Source organism: Mus caroli, unplaced genomic scaffold (genome assembly GCF_978045245.1).
Source record: "Mus caroli unplaced genomic scaffold, Mus_caroli_1 scaffold_8, whole genome shotgun sequence".
Taxonomy (NCBI): domain Eukaryota; kingdom Metazoa; phylum Chordata; class Mammalia; order Rodentia; family Muridae; genus Mus; species Mus caroli.
In genome coordinates, this window is record NW_028227263.1 from 115,853,987 (window position 1) to 115,875,151 (window position 21,165).

The following is a 21,165-nucleotide window of genomic DNA, read 5'->3' on the forward strand; positions in this document are numbered from 1 at the left end:
TGTTTTAAACTATTATTTACTGGCCTAGTCCTCCACCCCGTCCCTGGTCCCTGTCCTCTTCCCTCGGAATTCCTGGGACTCTCTCTTCATCTGTGTATCTCTCCAGCTTTGTCCTTTTTTTCATTCAGTACATTTGTGGCCTCAGAACCATCTTTCTTCCTGACCATTGCCCTGGTTCTCCACCCCCACCCACCCCCAGCCCACCCTGCCAGTCTCCTTGAATCCCTGTGTTTTGAGATGTCTTCCTGTCCTCCACTTTTAGCCACACCCAGGTCAGGGAATCCCAAGTGACAGCCAGCCATGCTGAGGTGCTATCTCCGAACCCTAGCCAGGGAGGGGGGCTGCCTTCTGGTCTCTCCAGCCCTCCCTTCCCCCCAGTCTTCACTCCCACCTCCCTCTTTGAGCTGCCTCCCGCTGCAGCTGCAGCAGCCCGTTGCTATGGCAACCACAGCTGGCTGGGTGGGAGCCCCTCCACCCCATCCCCCTCTTCTCTCCAGCAAGACAGGGAGGAGCTGGGACAAAGCCACAAGGAGGCATGGTGTAGGGGCAAGGAGGTGGGGGCCAGCCACAGTGGCTTCTACCCCAGTGAGGCCCCATGGCTTCCCATGTTGGTGACACCCCAAAAGAGGTTAGAGATGGAAGCAGTTGTGGGCAGAGGGGTCAGGCCCAGTTTAATACACAGAACAAGTTAATTCACAGCAGAGGCAGGCAATAAAGGAGACTTGGTGGCAAGGGGGGTACTCCTGGATTGGGGGCAGACTCCCCCAGACCCTCCACCTCCCCCACTTGCAGTCTCAATTTCCCCTTTTAAAAACCCGAACAACAAACACACACAACCACGAGAAACAACCACTCCCCCTTGCCACCCCCAAATGGCTAGCGAGGGGGGCAGGAGGCAGCCCAGCCTGGCTGGGTAGGGAAGGGGTGGGAAGGGAGAAAGGAAAAAAAAAAAAAAAAAAAAAAAAAACTGAGTCCATTGCAATCTGTGCTTCTCACTGCAGGGGGCTGGCTGCCTGCCTGCCTCACCCCACCCGCCTCCCCGGCTGCACGCCCCAGGCCTGGCAGGCAGGCACCGCGCGGGCGCAGGGCGGGGCTCTCAAGGAGGAGCAGGAAGAGTTCAAAACCATAGTTCACATGCAGTATCCACAGTGGGTACTGAGGAAGGGATGGTACCCACCTCAGATGGGAGTTGAGACCATTGCAACTCCAGAAATGAGGTGGGGAGGCGCCATTCAGGAAACTGGTAAAGTCAGGTCCCCAGCAGACACTCAACAGTGCCTCTCCACCCAGCCAGGCTTTATAGGACTCTTTGTATATATTAATTTCTTTTTTCTTCCCTTTTTTTTCCACGTTTTGTCTTTTTCTTTAGAAAAAGGCTCTTTCCGTGCCGCTGGCTAGCATCCACTACCCCTCTATGCCCGCCCAAAGGCGGGGTATGGCTTTGAGGAGAGCAGAAGCCTGGTGCCCATTTGTCAAGGGATGAAGAGGGGGGACAGGAGGGACCCTGCTGGACCCACCCACCCACAGGGTAGCATTCCACTTGCAGAGGGAGAACACCTTGCCCCCCCCCACTCTGGGCTTCACCCCATCCCTTCCACTGGGGACACCGGGTGGGAAGCGCCAGGAGCTCCAAGAGGCAGGAGATAGCACCACCCAAAGGTCCTGGGGAAGCAGAGCTGGGCCTAAGTCAGGGTGATGTAAGCAGAGGCCTTTTCCTTCAAGTGCCGGAGACAGAGGTGGCAGCTCCAGCTCCCTGCGGGGGAAGCCAAGAGACAAAATTAGACTCAAGCCGATGAAGAGATGAAGAGCGCCCCCCACCTGTCCCCACCCGGAGCACATGGTCTCTGCCACCAGGAAGACTTCCAACCCACCCACCCCGTGTCTCGCCCACCTCTTCCCTCACCTTCCGGGGGCTCCGCCATGGGAGGGCTCAGGCAGTACATGTGGTAACCTCGATCGCAGTCATCACAGAACAGCAGCTGGTCCTGGGGGGTGAGACCCGCCCAGCTGGCACCCTGGGGGCACGGGCACCAGAAACCGGGGTGGGGGGCTGGGGCAGGGGCTGGGTCCCAGGGGCCCTTCTGAGAAAACTGGCTCTGCAGCCTGTACTGTGGAAGTCCATTGGCCTTGTCTGACGACTCACGGAGTCGGATTTTGTACTGAGTGATGCTCAGCGGGCCAGATACCAACTCCGGAGGTTCAAATCCTGGCCCTACAACCTTCTGACCTTGGTGACCTCAGGCCTCCTTCTCCCTCCCTAAGCTCAGCATCTTCTATGTGTGGTGGGAACAGGAGCACCAGCCTCAAGGGAGGTTGGGAGGTGTCATGGGAAAGAATATAAAAGAATAAGGACGGTGGCGACTGTACTGCACGCTAATGCTGGTCACTGGGAGTTATGAACAAGGAAGACTTTTAGGCCTCATGGGCAGAGTGGCAGAGGCAGGCCGGAAGGGAAGCTGGGGATGTGCCCGGGAGGTGGGGTGGGCACTCACGTCATTCTCCGAGGTGCCACACAGGCTGCAGGACTTGCATTCAATACACTGCCAGCGGTAGGTCCGCACAGCCGCGGTCATGTTCACCGTGAACTGTAAACACGAGGGATGTCCTGGGGGTCGAGGGGCAGGGATGCAGTTAGTGAGTCGTCATACCCCTGGTGGCTACTGACCCCTGGGGAGGTAATGGCTCTATCCCCAGCCCTGACTCGGAGGTCAAGGCGAGCTTTGTGGTGGTACCCTACCCCTGAGACAGACATCCGGAAGCTGGACTGCAAGGCAGGCAGCTGTGTGTTGGCCACCACAGTCTCCTACTCAGCCACCATGACAACCACACTTTGCTCCCCAGAATACCATGGCAACCGCATTCCATTACCCACAGTGCTGTGGCAACCACGTTCTACCACCCACAACACTGTGGCCACCACAGTCTGTTAGGTATCGCACTAGGGCAGCCACATTCCAATACCCACAGCGGGGCCGCCAGCCCTCCTGCTAACCACAGCAACGTGGCAGCCAACTTCTGCCAGCCAGGACGCTATGGCAACCAAGCTCCATAACAGGGTCCCCACACCTTGCTTCGCTGAGACCAAAGGCCAGCCCACACAAGACACCAGCTAACAAACTTCCGCTGACAATGCTTGCCGTGGGAATTTGCTCAGTCATTCTCCCACAGTACGGAGACACCTGTAGCCACTGCCCACAGCACTTCCCACAGAGCCTGACAACCACTACCCATATCATTCAACAGCCACTGCCCACAACACCCAACAGTTACAACTACATCCCCCTGAGCCAGACACCAACAGCCCACATAGCCTGTCAGCCCACAGTACCCAGTAGCCACAGCACCTCACAGCCACAGTCCACCAAGACATAATGACCACATTCTACCGTATTAAATCGCAAAGACAACCCACACTGTAACGACCACAATCCATTACCCACGATGCTAAAGCGACCAGTCTTACTACCCAGGAGGCCTCCATGGAAAACCACATTATATTAACCACAGTTCTACAGAACACAATCCTGCTATTCACACTACCTAGGCGATGCAATTCATTGCTCCCATAGCTCCGTCCCCTACCCACAATGCCTCCCTAACTTCTCTCTACTCTCCACCCGGAGAGAGCACAAAGCCATGGCACCTCGTACTGTTGGTTCCTCCTGTGCCAGCAAGCCCACTCAGTTTCCCACAGACCCCGGCAGCAGAGGCAGCCCCAAGGACAGGCAGGGTACAGCCCTCGCTCCCCTTGCCTCCCATTCCCTAAATCCAGATTCTGAGATGCCCTCTCCCCGCCATCTTCCAGAAAATATGTGGTGAGTGTCACCTGATCGCCCACAGTCCGCACAGGAGATGAGGTCCTCGGGACACCCAGTCTTCTTGGAGCCCCCCAGGCAAAAGTCACAGTAGCCATTGGGGATGACAGTGCCATCTGGTGCTTTCTTGGCTGAAAGACAGCAGGCAGCGGTGGGCACAGGACAGGTGAGGCGTGCCAGTCAAAGACTGCTGCAGAAGTCGGGGAGGAGGGAGGTGCCCCTACCTGTGTGTTTCCTCTGTGCCTCGGGGACCCAGGCCAATTCTTTGTAAAACTCTGGGGGTGGGGGGACAGAAAGGGGCTCTTACCATAGGCAAGGTCCCATCTGTCCCCAGCCTCAGCCCCAGGGGCGGGACCCTTGGCCCAGGCACTGGGAAGTAGCAAGGAAGCTGGGGGAGGGGCAAGCCAGAACCCTAACTCTTGGGGTAACCATACGTTCTATTTGGGTAAAAGTCTGGGAGATAGGTATAACCTTAGCAAGAGCCCATGGCTGCCCCCATTATGTAGGGGCGCCCCCTTAGGCACCCCTAAGTAAGTTTGCCTAGGCCAACGATTAGCAGACAGTTCTGCAAAGCCTAATCAGGGCGTTTTTACAGCACAGAAGGCTCTGGGCCAGGCCTGAGGATTTGGAGAGGCCCTCTTTGAGGGACAGGTGAGAGATAGTCCACTTCCTCCGTGGCTCAGCTGTCATCATGGCATGGAACAGCCATGGGTGGGTGTCAAGGACCCTGGGGGCCACCGACCTTGCCCTGGATCCTAACATAGCAGAGGAGGAGACGAGGGAGGTCTGGGGTAGGAGTGGGGGAATCATCTACCATCCCCCTCAGAGCTCTAATTGAAACAATAAATCAGACCCAGAAATATTATGCCCGGGCAGGGAATGAGGGAGAGAGAGAGAGAGAGAGAGAAAGAAAGAGAGAGAGGGAATGAGAGAGAGAGAGAGAGAGAGAGAGAGAGAGTTGGTTGTCATGACAACCCCAGAGCCAGCATCCCTATGGTTGGTGGGGGAGGGAACCGTTAAGCTGAAGATTTTCCAGAAATGTCTAAATGTGCCCCCACCTCCCCGTCCGCAGACATTTCCAGGCTCCATTGCTCCCGCCCCACCCATGGCACCTCACCCACCAGCCTTGACCCTCCAACTCACGTTTATGGTTGTTTTTCCGGTGGAAAGGCAGGGCGTGGCGTTCAGTGTGCTCCTCCCCCTCCTCCTCAGCCAGGTGGGTGTGGGTGTAATGGTAGCTGAGTCCTGGCCGGTTCTTATATCTCTTCCCACAGACTGGAGGGGAAGGGAGTGGGTGATCGTCAGACTCCAGGGCCACCTCCTCCACCCTGGCCTCCAGGTTCACACCACCTGCTCTGCTGAGGGCCATAAGGGAGAGGTCACTGGGTCCCACCCCCCACGCCCCCATCTCTCTTTCCCCTCTGCAGAACTCACTATCACAGACGTACGGCTTGTCTCGGTCCTCCAGGGATGCGGTGTCCTGGCGTTTGCGGAGACCTCCAATGCCATATGCCTGTAGGGAGGAGGGTTAGGAGTAAGGAGCGGGAAAGCCAGGGAAAGAAAGGCTCATCATTCTTGGGGTTTTTGAGTTTGTCGTCGTTGTTGTTGTTGTTGCTTGAGACAGGGTCTCATTATGTAGCCCTGCCTGACCTGGAATTCACTCTGTAGATCGGGCTGGCCTTAAACATGCAGTGGCCCTCCTGCTTCTGAATTATGGGATATGTGCTACCATGCCTTAGTGGGCTTCTTCATTTAGACTTGAAAGTCAAACTGAAGAAAAAAATTAAAGTTTTTCTTTTCAGCACTGGGGGCGTGGCTCAGTGACAGAGCAGGTGTCATGTGAATGTGAGGTTCTGGGTGCCAGAACCACACAACGATACCGAAATCTTCCCCACTAAAACTGGGCACAGTTTCTAGTGGTGAGCCTTCGAATTTCTCTCGGTACACCTATGAAGATAATTCTTCTTGTTGTTGTTTTGAGACAGGGTCTCTCCACACAGTCCTGGCTACCTGCGAACTCACTCTATAGATCAGGCTGGCCTTGAACTCAGAGATCCTCTTGCCTCTGCCTCTCCAGTGCTAGAATTAAATCTGTGTTCCACACCTTTTTATTGTTCTTATTAGAGGTTTTGTGTGTGTGTGTGTGTGTGTGTGTGTGTGTGTGTATATATGTGTTTGTATGTGTGTATGTGGTGTGTGTTTGTGTATGTGTATGTCTGTATGTGTGGTATATGTATATTTGTATGTGTGTGTTCATGGTATATGTGTGTGTATGTTTGTATATGTATATGTGTTTGTGTGTGGTGTGCATGTGTATGTGTGTTTATGTGTACATGTGGAGTGTATATTTGTACATGTGTTTGTATGTGTGTGTACATGTTTGTATGTGTGTGTATGCAGTAGTATGTGTGTTTGTAAGTGTGTATGTTTGTGTGAGTGTGTTTGTGTGTTGTGTGCATGGTGCGTGTATGTGTTTGTGTGTGTTGTTGCTGATGTTGTTGTCTGGGTGGCTGGTTTGGTTTAGGATCTTTTTTATCTCTTTTTGCACACGGTCTCTTTATGTAGCTCAGAATAGCCTGGAATTCACTTGTCTCAAACTTGTAGCAATTCTCCTGCCTCAGCCTCCCAGGTGCTGGGATTACAAGTGTGGGCTACCACACCCAGCTCTGCAAGACAGTTCTGATCCACAAGCTCCATTTTCGAAAAAGTTTATAATCCACTGAGTTTCCATTTCCTCACCCATAAAAATGGGTGCAAAGCCCTCTACTCCTTTACGTGGCTCTGGGGAGGAGGTGGGAGGGGAGGCTGCTGGAAGGTACCTTTCCTCTGGCCCTGTTCTTCCTCCTGGGAATGTCTTCCTCCAAGTCTTCTACCTCGAGATCATGCGGAAACTCCAGCAACTGCTGTTTCTGGGCCCAGTAGAAGGGAGATTGGGGGGTCAAGAAGGTGGGGGCACTGATGTGCTGCAGGTAGGGTCGGGGAGCAGGTCAGGGACCCTTCTACAAGCAGAGGTGTTCTGGGAGATCGGGGCCATAGGGTACCCAGAGGCCCTGAGGAGCCAGGCGTCTCAGAGCAGGAAGGCATAGTGGTGAGAGCATCTGCAGCCGGGGAGGGGCTCCTTACCTGACAGTCCATGATGGTCTCCTCCTCCTTCAGCTCCACTTTCTTCTCTCCAGTCTCAGCACACAGCAGAGCCTCGAGGACTGGCCCTTCCGGGAGGCCACCCTCCTTCTTCAGAGGTGCCTCACAATCTGGGGACGGTCCACAGGGAAAGTGGTATCAGTTGAAGAGGCTGTGGCCAAAGTGCCTGGGTTGCAGGGGGTGGGGTTGGGGGCATGGTCCTTTCCACAGGGACAGGCTCTCCCACACTGTCCCACACACAGCCAACAATGGACAGAAGGATTCGACTCAAGTCCTGGAAAGAATATCCATACACTGGGAAGGCACGGCCACACCCTCTGCTCTACTAGATAAAGAAGACAGAACCAGACCCCGATATACTGGAAACCCTTAGGACCACTACGGACCCTCATAAATACCTGCATGCACAGTAGAAAGGCACCTAGACCCTCAGATACACCCAAAGAAAGTTAGATAGACATTTGACTAGGATACACACAGACACATACACAGGACATGCAGAGAGAGGTCCGGCCACACAGGGAACACAGCTGACCTTTGAACACAGCTGGACACACAGAAGAGATAGGATAAGCCCTTGGATACAGAGATACTCAGAAAGAAATAGCCAGAGCCACAGAGAAATCTGGACCTTCATGAATTAGGAAGACAAAGGTACGCCCTATGGTACACCTGGACACTCACAGACAACCCCGAGGAGAAGCACTCAATGTGCCCACATGCTTACACAGAGAAACCCAGTCTGACATACAGGGGGAAACACAGCTGGCCAGCTCTCCAGTACCCTTGATACAAGGAGACCTTCACACACACACATTTGGACAGAGGAAGAGATGAATGTCTGCCTTTCCTGAACACACTGGAAAACTCCAGAAGAAACACCTAACACAGAAAGGCTCTCACAGATGCTACCCCAACAGGATGCCCTGATGGAATCAGATATGCACCCAAAAGAGAGAGACAGACACGGACCTACCACACACACACATACACACACACACACACACACACACACACACACACACACACACACACATTTTCTCTCTTGGAAACACCTAGAAAGGAGCAGGCACTCTAAAGCACTCAGCAACAGATAAGTCACAAGTAGACGCCAGCCCTGAGTGGCTCTCAACCTTCCTAAAAGTGTGACCCTAAATTTAATATAGTTCCTCATGTTGTGGTGCCCCCCCCAGCCAGAAAATTATTCCGTTGCTACTTCATAACTGTAATTTTTCTATAGTTATAAATCATAAATGTAAATATGTTGTGCATGGCCTCAACCCACAGCTGGAGAACTGTTGCTAACTCTTACAAATACACAGTGAGACAGCCCTCAGCACCCACAGAAAGAAACACAGTCAGACACAGGTGTATCCCAGCTCCCTGGGAAGCACATGCAATCAGCCTTGATACACCTAGACATAGATGACACCATGTCCTCCATACACCTGCTCGCCATGACCCACATAGCAGGTACAGCTGGCAGCTCAGTCACTCAAAGAAAGTAACTCAAGACATCCGGGGACAGATAGTCTGCTGGGGGGGTGGGGGGACACTCAGGATAATAAAGATGAAGTTCAGCCGGGCAGCAGGGAGGGCTGAAGGCCTTGATTGGGGCCACAGCAGGCGCAGGGGACACAGCTCCACCCACCGATCTTGTACTCGCAGGGCCGGAGCCTGGGGTCCTCCAGGATGTTGAGTCTCCGTTTCTTCCTCCAACAGCGGGCGGGGTAAGTGTAGATCTGTCCCGGGGCCAAACCTGGAGGAGAGAGGCTGTGAAAGTGAGGTCCCCGGACTCAGGCCCCGCCCCACCCCAGCCTCGCGGCGGGTACCAGGCCCGCGGTGGGTCTTCTCCATCCAGATGTAGCAGTTGTTCTGGGCCACGCCGGTCTGCGAGTCGAGGAAGGGCAGGCGCAGGCTGCGCTCGGCACACAGGCGCGCGTTGTAGCTGCGACAGTGCTCGATGGCCTCCCGGTAGAAGTCCTCGCCAAGGCTGCGGGGGCGGGCGAGCAGCGGGCGGGCGGCTGTCAGCAAGGGCTAGTGCAGGGAGGCCCAGCACCCTCCCGCGGCTGCCCGTTCCCACTGCTCCGCAAAAGGCAAGCCGGCCAGGTCCACCTTCACCTCCCCCATCTCCTCCCACCCCTCTGGATCCGGGGGCGGGGCAGGGTGCTGGCAGGGAAGCAGCTACCTAAAACTTGATTATGTCTCGGGTTAAGAAGTGTTCACAGACAATATAAAAACAAACCAAAACATACCGGGACCCATCCACACACGAACGTAGCCAAACACCCAATACAAACAAATCGCACATGGCCACACGGGATTCACACACAAAGAGAAACGTATCCCAATCTTCACAAAGGAGTAGCAAACAAATTCTCTCTGTCACACAGACACGCGTCTCTTGCAGAACGCAAATATTCCAAATCAAAAAAAAAAAAAAAAAAAAAAAAGCCATAGAACTACCTATGAATGTCATGTATCCAGAGACCCAGATGTGTCCAGAGACAGATTATCCACAAAGACCCACTACATGGAACACACCACACACCACTCCTCCCAACACTCACACATTGTCAAAAGATAGGGACCCTATAAACATTTACATATGCGCTTACATATCCATCCAAAGACACTCCGGCCAAACACACAATACAAAGACAGCACTGAGATTTACAAGGGTACACATACACACATGCACACCCCGGGAAAAACAGAAACCCCAAATTCAAAATGCATCCCCAAATACACAGGTACACGCCTTGGAAACAGAGGGACAGTCAGGTCTGCTCATGTTCACACAAAAATTTAGACCTATCCTCACATGTCCATATCCAAAGACACAGAACATAAATGGTGCAGATTCGCCAGACATGTGCACACACTTAGAGACCCAAATACTCAGATAGGTAGTGCAGAATAAAAGAAATCCTATACATACCCACACATTCAGCTACAAAACAAAAAGCAATGTATAAGTCGCTCAACACACTCCACACCCCAAGACAAAGGTAGCGTGGATTCGACTCGAGTGTGCCCAGGCCCCAGCTTCCCTAAACCATTTACCCTCTCTCAAACCCTGGCATCCCTGGGAGGGGACATGACCCCTTTCCCCTAAAAATCCTTGGAGACCCCTCCCCCACGCCCTCTCCCAGTCCTGGAGCAACGCGTCGGACATCATTCTTGTTAAACACCCTCAGTCACATACACTCGCACCCCCGCACGCGGTGACAGCCCCCTGACACCCCACCAGCCCCACCCCCAGCGGCCACACACATACACACACGCGCGCGCGGCCGCACAGACCCGCCCGCGCCGACTCCCCCGCCTCGCGCCCACCCGCACCACCTCAGGGGGCTGGGGATGACCGTGGCCATCTTGCTCCCCGGGTCCTGCCCCCAGCAGGTCCCTGCCGGGTCGGTCCTCCCAGCGGTCGGGCGGGCGCTGAGGCCGCCCATCCATTCATTCCCAGGGGGCGGGAGCACGAGGATCTCAGCCAATCAGGATGGCAGGGCGGGCCGCCCAGGCCATGCCGGGAGTGGTAGTCCCTAGCGGGTCCTCCGACCCAGGGGGTGGGGTGGGGGAGGGATGGAGGATCTCGCAGTCGTTCACACACGCTCACTCACACGCACTTCCAGCCCCACGTGCACAGACGCATGCACGCACACACGCGCACATGGCAGCTTACACATAGTCACACTACACTCGCAGACTTCCATTCACCCCACCTTCACGCACAACCGGCCACAGGCGCGCGGGGACCTCGCAGGTGCCCACCCAGCGGTGTCACCAGCACGCCAGACGCCACCTAGCACTCCAAACTGTAGAGAACCCATCGTGACTGAGAGATGACTCTCGCGGCCACCCCAGTCCACTCCTACGAAGGACTACAAAACTGCCTTCATTCTTCCTGGCCTCAAATCCTCGCTTGTAGGACTTCGTGCCCATGACTTAAGCTAAGCGTTCTGGGCCTGTCTCAACGGACTGAAGATTACAATAGCAACAGGGTAAGTGACTGTTTTAGGGACAGCATCTTGCTGTTCAGCCCAAACTGGCCAATTTTCCTGTCTCTCCAAGTGCTGAAATTAGTGTGTGACGCCATACCAGCAAGTGCTGGAATTAGTACCTGGCAGATACCTATAAATTCATTTATTCCACCGAGCAGATATCTACAAAGAGGATCTGATATGTACCAAGGCATAAAGTGGTTGCACTGTTATTAGGAAGAATAAATAGCCTGCCTTAGTAGGTGTTCAACAAATATTTGTTGAGTGAATACTTAACAGTCACTATGTGCTTAACACAGCTCTCTCCAGCCTAAGCCGGACTCTCCTCCTTTTCTAGAGGAGGGCTTTGAGACCCTGGGAGGAAACCTTACCTGTTCTCAGCCTCTGGCTGCTGTCTGGATGTAGAATTCGTGTGCCTGTCGCCCGTCCCTACGAGAGCCTCCTTGCCTCCTTTTCTCTCCCACAGTCTCAACCCTAAGAGATCCCCAGAGAATGAGCTGACCTACCGAATATCACACACACACACACACACACACACACACACGACTCACACTCAGCCCCACCTCTGGGGAATAACTTAGCATTCTGATTAGAGTAGCAGCATAAATTAGCATATCAAGTGTTAATACAAAAAAAAAAATTCTTGTCCAGCAGGGGGCGGTCCACCCATCCTCGTAAGTCTCAAGATTTCCCGCACTTCACACACACAATACACCTCTAGACTTAGCTCCCTTCCACAAATGTCCCCATCCACCCACCCACCCATCTCAGGCGTCCCCTGGCACTGCAGGGTGTCTGATTTATGTCCTGCCCAGGAATAAATAAGAGGGGTGTGTACCCCTCACATAGTATCATCTCCAGACCATGCCATGATACGCCCAGTCTCCAGACCCAGTGTTGAGCTCAGAGGGTCCTTGTCACAATCCTCTGCCACCCTCCAGATTCCCAGCACACCAACTTGATTTCACAGCTCTACCTCAGCCCTTACACTCGGGTCCTGTCACCTCTGAAGCCCAGGCTACTACCAGGAAAGGCCCTGGCTCTCTTTCCTTTCCCATCACTGTCACAGACCCTTCCTAGAACGCTCTCCTCAGAACTTGGCCCTCCCAGTCCTCTCAGTTGCCCAAGCAACGCTCCTGTCCAGGAGCCCAGTGCCCTGTGTGTAATTACTCACTATTTACATCAATACTTTGAGTCGGGCTCTGTGCAGAGAGAGTGCTTGACGGAGAAGGGATTTTTAGTGAGGTCCTATGGCTCGGGAATGTCACCCTAGCATTCGACCACAGCCTGTGCCTAGAGAGTTTTTAAGACTCTGTCTTGAAAACAGAACAAAACAAACAAAAACCCCACAAGACTAAAAGATGGAGCAGAGCGTGCTGGCACACACTTGTAATCCCAGCACCTCACAGGTGCCAACGGGAGGTCAGAAACTCCGGGCCAGCCTCCTTGACTTAGTGTCTGAGGCCAGCCAGCTCGAGCTGTCCATAACGACTAATTCAACAGTCTCCTCGAGCCTTGCTGCGGACCTCATCAGGAAATGCAAACTGCTCTGCTGCCCAACCCACACGCAGTAACACTGAGGCCCAGAGCGGGCTTCAAGCCAAGTGTGAATCCAGGCAGAGAGAACTGCAACCAGCCCAGCGCCAATGGACTCTTCTTCCCAAGGGGATTTGGCTCTAGCCCTGGCCTGGAGTTCCTGTGTAGACCAGACCAGCAGACATTCTCCTGCATCTGAGATTTGAAAGGCGTGGGCAACCACGACCTGTGGCTCTGGCACTCCTGAGGAGCAAGTGTGTCCTCACTTCCAGCCCAATAGACAGACCCTTTGGAGGGTACCCTGAAGAGACTGGCTGCCCCCTCTACTCCTGCAGAGGGCACACCACACACACTTCCTCCAACGTGTCTGCAGACCCACCAACGCATATTGGAACTCCAATCTTCACTGATTTCAGGGTATCCCTCCAAAAGGCAGACCTCTGTGTGTGTGGCTTTGAATGAGAGGCAAGCATAGCATATTACCATTACTCTCCCCTTCACACTGACCCAGGCAGCAGACAGTCCCCCATGCTCCACTGTAAATCCCTGGCCCCTAACTCTAACCCACCCCCCATACCAGAAACCAAAAGCAACTGGGGAGGGGCTTTGGTCCAAATAACCCTTCTGTGGGTGGATGGGGGTTGGGGGCACACACCCCTTGCCATCCCAAAGCTCCAGGCTCAAGGTCAAGTCCGTGAGTGCAGGGGGTGGGGAAAGGGGGAGGTAGCCCCGGCCCCTTTGTGCGGCGCCGCGGGCGCTCGCCCTCCGCCTCCTCTGCCGGGCCGGGAGCGGGGGAGGGGAGTGCCGCTCTCCTGCAGGGAGAGAGGGCGGGAGCGGCCACGCTCCTGTCACTCGGAGCCTGCTGTCACCGCCTGGGAAAGGGGGTGGGGGTGTGGGGGGTAGAGAGCGCTGGGACCCGGGAGTCCGGGATCCCGAGAAAGGACAGAGAGAGGGAGATATAAAGAGGTGAAGCTGACATCGGGTGGCAAAAAGCTAGGAGGGACCGGGAGGGGCTAGCCTCGGACCCCGGCGGCCGGGTGTCCAGTCACCCGGCCGAGCAGGCAGCCAGCGCTCTGAGGAGAGTAGAGCACAAACCCAAAGGGAGGGAATTCCCGGAGAGGGAGGGCGCTCCCAGCACCGGCTCGAGAGGCACCGGTCCCCAAGGGGATGGGAGGTGCTCGCGTTAGATGGGTATGGGCGGGGAGAAGGAGGAATGCCGTGGTCCAAGCCGACCGAGACATCGGGACTTCTAGGTCTGGGAGACTCGAGAGCAAAGAGAGGAGACAGTAAGGACTCAAATGGAGATGGCCTTAGCTCCCACTCTGCAGCCACGGGGTTCCCGGAGAAAGACCCGACAAGAGGATGCTGCTTTGATGAGGGGGAATGGGATGAGAGATGCGTGAGGCTCCTGGTCTGTACTTAAAGGTTGGTACCTCCCACCCACCCGGGGAAGTCGGGCACCCCAAAGACTCCGAGGAGCCGAGATGGAGTAGGCGAGTGAAGCCCCTACCCCCACTCTGGGTGGGGACACGGCCTCCACCACCCCCTAGCCCGCGGCACATTCCTTCACTGACAGCGACAAAGAAGAGGTGCCCCGGTGATCCAGAAGGGCTCCGGTACCTAACCCCAGGGGCAATAGGGGGTGGAGGGTCAGCAGGGGAGTGAGACGCAAGGGGGTCCTCAAGTACCATTTATACCATCCACGCGCTGCGTCCCCCAACCCGGCCCGGGGGAGTGCGGTGGGGAGGACCCGCTCCTGAGGGAGGGGTTTCGGACTTGGGGAAGGGACACTCACGACTTGAGCGGGTTCTGAATGGCGGTGGCCATGGCCCGCTCGGCTGGGCCGCCTCCGGCCCGGGGCGCCGCTGCTGCTGCCGCTGCGCGCGGGCCCAGCCCGGCCTGCGCCGCCCGCTCTGCCGCCCAGCGCGCTACGATTTCATTCATTCTTGGGGCTGCGGCGCGAGCGAAGCGGGGCGGGCCGGGGGCGTGGCTCAGCCAATCCCCGCGCCTCCCGGCGCACGACGGGACCTGGAGTCTAGGGGCGCGCGGCGGCGCCCGAGGGCGCCCCTGTAGGGACTACACGTCCCAGGGGCCGTTGGGAGTATGGCGTACCCATTGGTTGCTGGGGATACAGGGCGGGACTGGGCTTCCTACCAACGCATCCTTCCTTCCCACTCTGGGGATGCCTGGGTCCCAGCTGGGGCTTCTTCCACCATCTAATCCCTTACCACCACCACCACCACCCCAAGGGCTGTGGATGACCCACAGGGTGTAAGGAGTATTTATATTTTCTGTCCCTACTTGTCTGAGTGGCTCTAACTTGTAAAGCTGTCCTAGAACAGAAGGGTTGAATCAATGTCTTTGTCCATTGACATAGCAACTATGGGTGGGCACTCTCCTTGGGCACTGGGGACACAGCAATGACAAAGTCGATGCTCTTCTCAAGGAGTTCACATGCTAGTGCTGGAGAGAAGGTTTAGCAATTAAGAGCGCCTCTTGTTCTTCCAAAGGACCCAGTTGGGTTCCCAGCACCCACAGTGGGCTGTCCACATTCTCCTGAAACTCCAGCTCCAGGGATCTGACATCCTCTTCTGGTCTCTGTGAGCACCAGACACGCACGAGATGGGAAAACACTAATGCAGAGGAAATAAGTCTAAAACCAAATCTTAAAAATAAAAGGTACAGCCAGGTGTGGTGTAATTAAGTGCTTTAATCCCAGCACTTGGGATGCAGAGACAGGCGAATTTCTGAGTTTGAGGCCAGCCTGGTCTACAGAGTGAGTTCCAGGACAGCCAGGGAACACAGAGAAACCCTGTCTCAAAAATTTTTTAAAAATAAAAATAAAAGGTGGAGCACGCCTTTAATCCCAGCACTTGGGAGGCAGAGGCAGGTGGATTTCTGAGTTTGAGGCCAGCCTGGTCTACAAAGTGAGTTCCAGGACAGTCAGGGCTACACAGAGAAACCCTGTCTTGAAAAACCAAAAAATATATATATTAAAAATTAAAAATATCGCCGGGCGTGGTGGCGCACGCCTTTAATCCCAGCACTCGGGAGGCAGAGGCAGGCGGATTTCTGAGTTCGAGGCCAGCCTGGGCTACAGAGTGAGTTCCAGGACAGCCACGACTACACAGAGAAACCCTGTCTCGAAAAACCAAAAAAAAATAAAAAATAAAAAAAAAAAATAAAAAATAAATAAAAGTTACCGAAGGTGTATGAAAAAAGAGGCAAGTTCGGAGTGAGCAAGGATGTAGGTGGTATGAGCTCTCATCGATCACTGCAGAGAAAGCAGCGTGTTCCGAGAAGGTTCATCCTCCACGCCCTTCTTCCTTAGTGCACGCCACACCCATTACCCAAATGGTCAGAGAACAGCTAACAAAAGTCCCCATCCACTGTGTGGGGCCTGGGATAAGCTCAGGGCTCATGATTGGCTTGCCAGTTCACCTGTTGTACTTTTTTTTTAAATATTTAATGTATTTCTTTTGTATGCAGGTGTGAATGTGGTGTGCTCAGTCAGCACTCCTGCTGTGTCTGCGGCACTTGAGTGGAAGCGAGAGAGGGACACCACACACACACACACACACACACACACACACACACACACACACACACGGGAGGGGACGCTCTCCAACAGTGTGAGTCCCAGAGACAAGGTTGCTAGGGAATGTTCTTCTCCACTGAGCCATCTGACTAGCTGGCTTCTTTTTATTTGACAAAGGGCCTCTCACTAAGTCGACCAGGTTGGTCTTGAGCTAATAATACATTTTCTTCTGAATCTTTAAACCTGGACTAATCATTTAGTCCATTGTCTGTCTGCCCTCATTAGAACACTGGTGCTCGATGGCAATGACGTGCACCTTTAATCCCAGCACTTGGGAAGCAGAGGCAGGCAGATCTCTGAGTCTACAGAGTGAGTTCCAGGACAGCTGAAGCTACACACACGGAAGGAAGGAAGGAAGGAAGGAAGGAAGGAAGGGAGGGAGGGAGGGAGGGAGGGAGGGAGGGAGGGAGGGAGGGAGGGAGGGAGGGAGGAAAGGAAAGAAAGGGAGGGAGGGAGGAAGGAAGGAAGGAAGGAAGGAAGGAAGGAAGGAAGGAAGGAAGGAAGGAAGGAAGGAAGGGAGGGAGGGAGGGAGGAAAAGAAGGAAGGAAGGAAGGGAGGGAGGGAGGGAGAGAGGAAAGGAAGGAAGGAAGGGAGGGAGGGAGGAAGGAAGGAAGGGAGGGAGGGAGGGAGGGAGGGAGGAAGGGAGGGAGGGAGGGAGGGAGGGAGGGAGGGAGGGAGGGAGGGAGGGAGGGAGGAAAGGAAGGAAGGAAGGAAGGAAGGAAGGAAGGGAGGGAGGAAAAGAAGGAAGGGAGGGAGGGAGGGAGGGAGGAAAAGAAGGAAGGGAGGGAGGGAGGGAGGGAGGGAGGGAGGGAGGGAGGGAGGGAGGGAGGAAAGGAAGGAAGGAAGGAAGGAAGGAAGGAAGGAAGGAAGGAAGGAAGGAAGGAAGGAAGGAAGGAAGGAAGGAAGGAAGGAGAAAGAATGCTGGCTCCAAAGGTTTGTGGTTTCATTCATAGCTCTGTCCTCAGTGCCTGAATAAATGGATAAAATCCCAAATTAGTCCTGTTCTCCACTCCTCTGTCCCCTGTGCATTTCTGACGACAGATCCAGCAGGCAGAAGTAGTAAGGTGGCCAGCTGTGCTGTCACACACCTGGGGCAGCCTAAGTTGGGGGCAGGTTCAGGCTGCTATATTAGGGACTTCACCCAGTGGCTAGTCCCAGGCTGTAGCCTCAGGGCAGAGAGAAGTGAAAGGTTAGTAGGGGTCTGGTCAGGGTGATCTTAGCTCTCCAGAGGCTGAGGCAGGAGGATCAGGAATTCAAGGCCTGCTTTGGTGGCATAGCAAGCTGGAAGGTGCAGAATATGAGTGAGTATCCCAGAGTTCTATGGGACCTCCCTGAGGAGCTCCTGACCCACTGCGTGAAGGTGATATGTTTCTGCGTTTCTGGCTGACCTAAGTGTCCTGATCACTGAGCAAATTCCCTGTATTCTCACCTCCTTCATCCATGACGCCTCACCATCCTGCCACTCAAGTGGAAACCAGTGTCGTCGTCATCAACATCATCTATATTTTGTTTTTTTGAGGCAGGGTTTCTCTGTGTAATATGATTGTCCTGAAACTAGATTTATAGACCACGCTGACCTCAAACTCCATCTGTCTCTGCCCCCAACCCAAGTGTTAAACCCTTGGTCATTTCTCTTCATTCAGAACTGGAAAGACTGGCCACTAGAGGGCAGTATGGCTCGGTCTTTGTCCCGCAGAGCCGGTTCTTGTGTTTTGGGATGGAGGAGCCACATCCCAAATATTGGGGCCTGCCAGGGAGGCACAGACTTAGTTCTGAACCTCCAACCCTATTCAAGGCCTGGGCACCAGGTCTGCTCCCCACCTCCCCCGGCCCCAAGCATCATAGGCCCCTGTGTACAGCTAGGCGCAATGGTACCTGCCTGTGATTGACTGAGCTAAGTGGATGGAAAGCTTAGCCTGCAAATGTTGACAGTGTGCAAAAACTAGCAGCTACAGCTTCTAAGTGTCTTCCCCTGCTGTAGTTTTTGACTAAACTACAAAAAAAACTGCCTCCCCCATCCCCACCCCCACAATTATTTGTTCATTCATAGCTACAGGCTCTAGCTGCTTCCATGCAACTAGGGGGTAATGTTATCCTGCCTGTTCTGCAAAACGGACACCACTTATACGGAAGAGAGCAAGTCTTTGGAATAACAAAGATGGCTTGGGCCTGTGTCTGGACAACTGGAGAGATTGAGGTGGGATCCCCTGAGCTAGGGCAGCCTGGGCTGGGAGTCCATGTGAGAGAGGCCATGTTGTCCAGCCTCTGGTGTGTCCAGCTTGTTGGATTCCAGCTATGACTTCGGGGGATGTTCTGGGGGCCATGGGCAGGTAAGAGAGAGGCCTGGGAGTCGGGCTGCTTGGTATGCAGAGGGAGTGGAAACTGACAAGACAAACAGATCTAGAAAGGAGAGTGGCAACAGGTGGAGAGACAGAAGTAACCAACAAGAGGACAGAGAGGGACATCAGAGTGTGGCTGAGTGGACGAAAGGGGAAGAAATCCTGGGGTGCAGATAGGTGATAGACCACCTAGCTTTTTTCCATGTGACTGCAGTCTAGCATCCCCAGAAACCCAGACCTGTGTCTGGAAGAGTGGAAGGCAGAACTGTGTTTCCTTTTGGCAAACTGTAGCAGAGACATGGAGCTGAGGAGCTGGCTGTGGATAGCTCCAGCATGGAGGGAGGTGGAGGATGCTGGGGCAGAGGATTTCAAGGTAGATGCCAGCCTGGGATACATAATGAGACCAGGTCCCAAGGTAAACAAGAGACAGGCCTGATGGTGCACACCTGCAACCCTAGCACAAAGACCACGGGGCAATGGTGGAGCAAGCTTTAATCCCAGCACTCAGGAGGCAGAGGTAGGTGGATCACTGTGAGTTCAAGGCCAGCCTGGTCTACAGAGTGAGTTCCAGGACAGCCAGGGCTACACAGAGAAACCCTGTTTCAAAAACAAACAAACAAACCAACAAAAACCAGGCCTGCTGTGGCTTTGGCAAGCTGACCATCTTGGCGCCAGCCCAGCCCAAGTCAGCACTTCAAGTTGGTCCATCCCAATGTCTGCCCCATCTATGAGCTGATGGAGCACATGGAGGAGCCAGTCCTGCAGAACCAGATTGCCATCAAAGATGAAAACCTGAAGCATGGTTGTGATTGAAGATGGCTGTGGTGCCCCGTACCTGCTTCAGAGCAGCTCCGAGGAGCCTGAGACCACCTGTGGCATGGAGGCCCTGAAGGGAGACAGTGGAGGAGCCCGTCAGCATCCAAAGCAGGAAGGCGTGGTTCCAATCCCATGCCAGGAATCCCTGACTAACCGCACTTCCACTCCGAGTCTAGGCAACAGCAGGATATCCAAAAGTCTCGGGGATGGTCATGGTGCTTCAGAAACCAGGAACCTTGAACCAGACCAATGGCTTATTCCAATGAATATTTGAATTTAGGCTGTCTGAAGAGGACAAACAAATGTGTGTGTGTGTGACACACCACTGCGGTTTGCAATGTCACTTTAACAAGCAAATATCTGAAGGAGAAGTGGGAAAGATGGAGAAACTTCGGTGGGTGGTGGAGAGAGGTGAACTAGAGAAGCCACTGTGGTATAGGGCTGGAAGGTTACAGTGAATGGGGGGACATATGGATGCCGAGCAGAGCCAGCAGGGTGGTGTGCTAGCCCAGAGCTAGCACAGGCTCTGCCCACGAATGCACTGCTCAGCCATATACTGCTACCTGAAGTCATGTTGCTGTCTGTGAGTCATGTTGCTGCAGCAGACCACGTCGAGACTGAGAGACATGGAAGGCCTCTGTGACAACCTCCAAAAAGAAACAGTCTAGACAGGAAGCCCTTGAAGAGAATGCTTAAAAACTGTGATAGGGTCTGGGTAGGGGTGGTGCATGCCTTTAGTTCCAGCACTTGGGAGGCAGAGGCAGGTGGATTTCTGTGAGTTCCAGGTCATCCTGGTCTACAGAATGAGTTGCAGGACAGCCAAGACTACACAGAGAAACCCTGTTCTGAAAAACAATCCAAACCAAACCTGTGTTAAGGGTGCCTAAGTGTATCTCTTCACCATTGATGGCTTCTGGTGGGGGTGAGCATGGGGAAGGACTCAGTTATCTTTAAAGGTCTGGCTGGCCACTGAGTTTGAACATGCTTCAGGGAGCATATGGGCAGCAGAAAGTGGACTTCACGTTTCTTTGTCATCGTCGTCTTCTTCTTCCTCCTCCTCCTCTTTCTCCTCCTTCTCTTCTTCCTCTTCCTCCTCCTCTTCTTCCTCCTCCTCCTCTTCTTCCTCCTCCTCCTCCTCTTCCTCATCTTCCTGTTCCTTCTCCTCATCTTCTGTTATAGGGGAGGTCACCAGGGTGGCTGGGGTGAACCTGGGCAGACTGGAAATAAGTGAGTTTGGTGAGGTCCATATGGGAAATTTCCAAATAATCAATACAAAATATTATGTTTTTAAAAATAGGTTAAGGAAAAAAAAAAAAAAAGCCAGGCAGTGGTGGCACACGCCTTTAATTCCAGCACTTGGGAGGCAGAGGCAGGCAGATTTCTGAGTTCGAGGCCAGCCTGGTCTACAGAGTGAGTTCCAGGACAGCCAGGGCTACACAGAGAAACCCTGGCTCGAACAAACAAACAAACAAACAAACAAACAAAAATAGGTTAAGGCAGGAGGATCACTTCAAGTTCAGAGCCAACCTGGTCTACACAGCAAGTTTCAGAACAGCCTAGACTGCACAGCGAGTTCTAACACAGCCTGCAGTTTCAGCATGGATATGAAATTCTTCAGCGGATTAATCCACTGGGAACTTAATAGCGGGGTGGGCTATCGGGAGGCCAGCCTGGACAGAGGAAGCAGGTTACTAGATCACTGAAGACAGGCCTTCAAAGGACATCTTAGCCTTGGTCTCTTCCCATCTTGCATTGCTTCAGGGACACCGGGGAGGGGAAGAGAGTAGCCTTGTCTGGGTCATGTACCTCCTACAAGATGCCCTGTCTCACCTCAGACCCAAAGCAATAGAAAGCAGAACCAGCCGGCCTTTACACGAAACTTAGGAAACAGAGTGAAAACAAAGGCCAAGCCC

At 53.9% G+C, this 21,165-nt stretch overlaps 1 protein-coding gene across 13 annotated transcripts; it reads right to left on the reverse strand.

Moving 5' to 3' along the window:
* Positions 1–654: 654 nt before the first annotated feature.
* On the reverse strand, positions 655–14,443 carry Dpf1 (double PHD fingers 1). Of its 13 annotated transcripts, none has more exons than XM_021168801.3 (12): positions 14,295–14,443; positions 8,789–8,949; positions 8,608–8,715; positions 6,939–7,066; positions 6,635–6,724; positions 5,250–5,328; positions 4,959–5,090; positions 4,040–4,090; positions 3,827–3,946; positions 2,493–2,605; positions 1,904–1,985; positions 655–1,753 (listed from the first exon to the last, which is right to left on the reverse strand). In XM_021168801.3, the coding sequence occupies exons 1-12, from the start codon at positions 14,441–14,443 to the stop codon at positions 1,683–1,685; spliced, it is 1,284 nt and encodes a 427-aa protein (XP_021024460.2). In that variant the 3' UTR covers positions 655–1,682. The 13 variants fall into 13 exon arrangements, with proteins under 13 accessions (XP_021024460.2, XP_029335753.2, XP_021024458.1 ...); XM_029479893.2 differs by having other exon boundaries at positions 1,904–2,015; XM_021168799.2 differs by lacking the exon at positions 14,295–14,443 and adding an exon at positions 10,305–10,414 and having other exon boundaries at positions 1,904–2,015.
* Between the last annotated feature and the right edge of the window lie 6,722 nt (positions 14,444–21,165).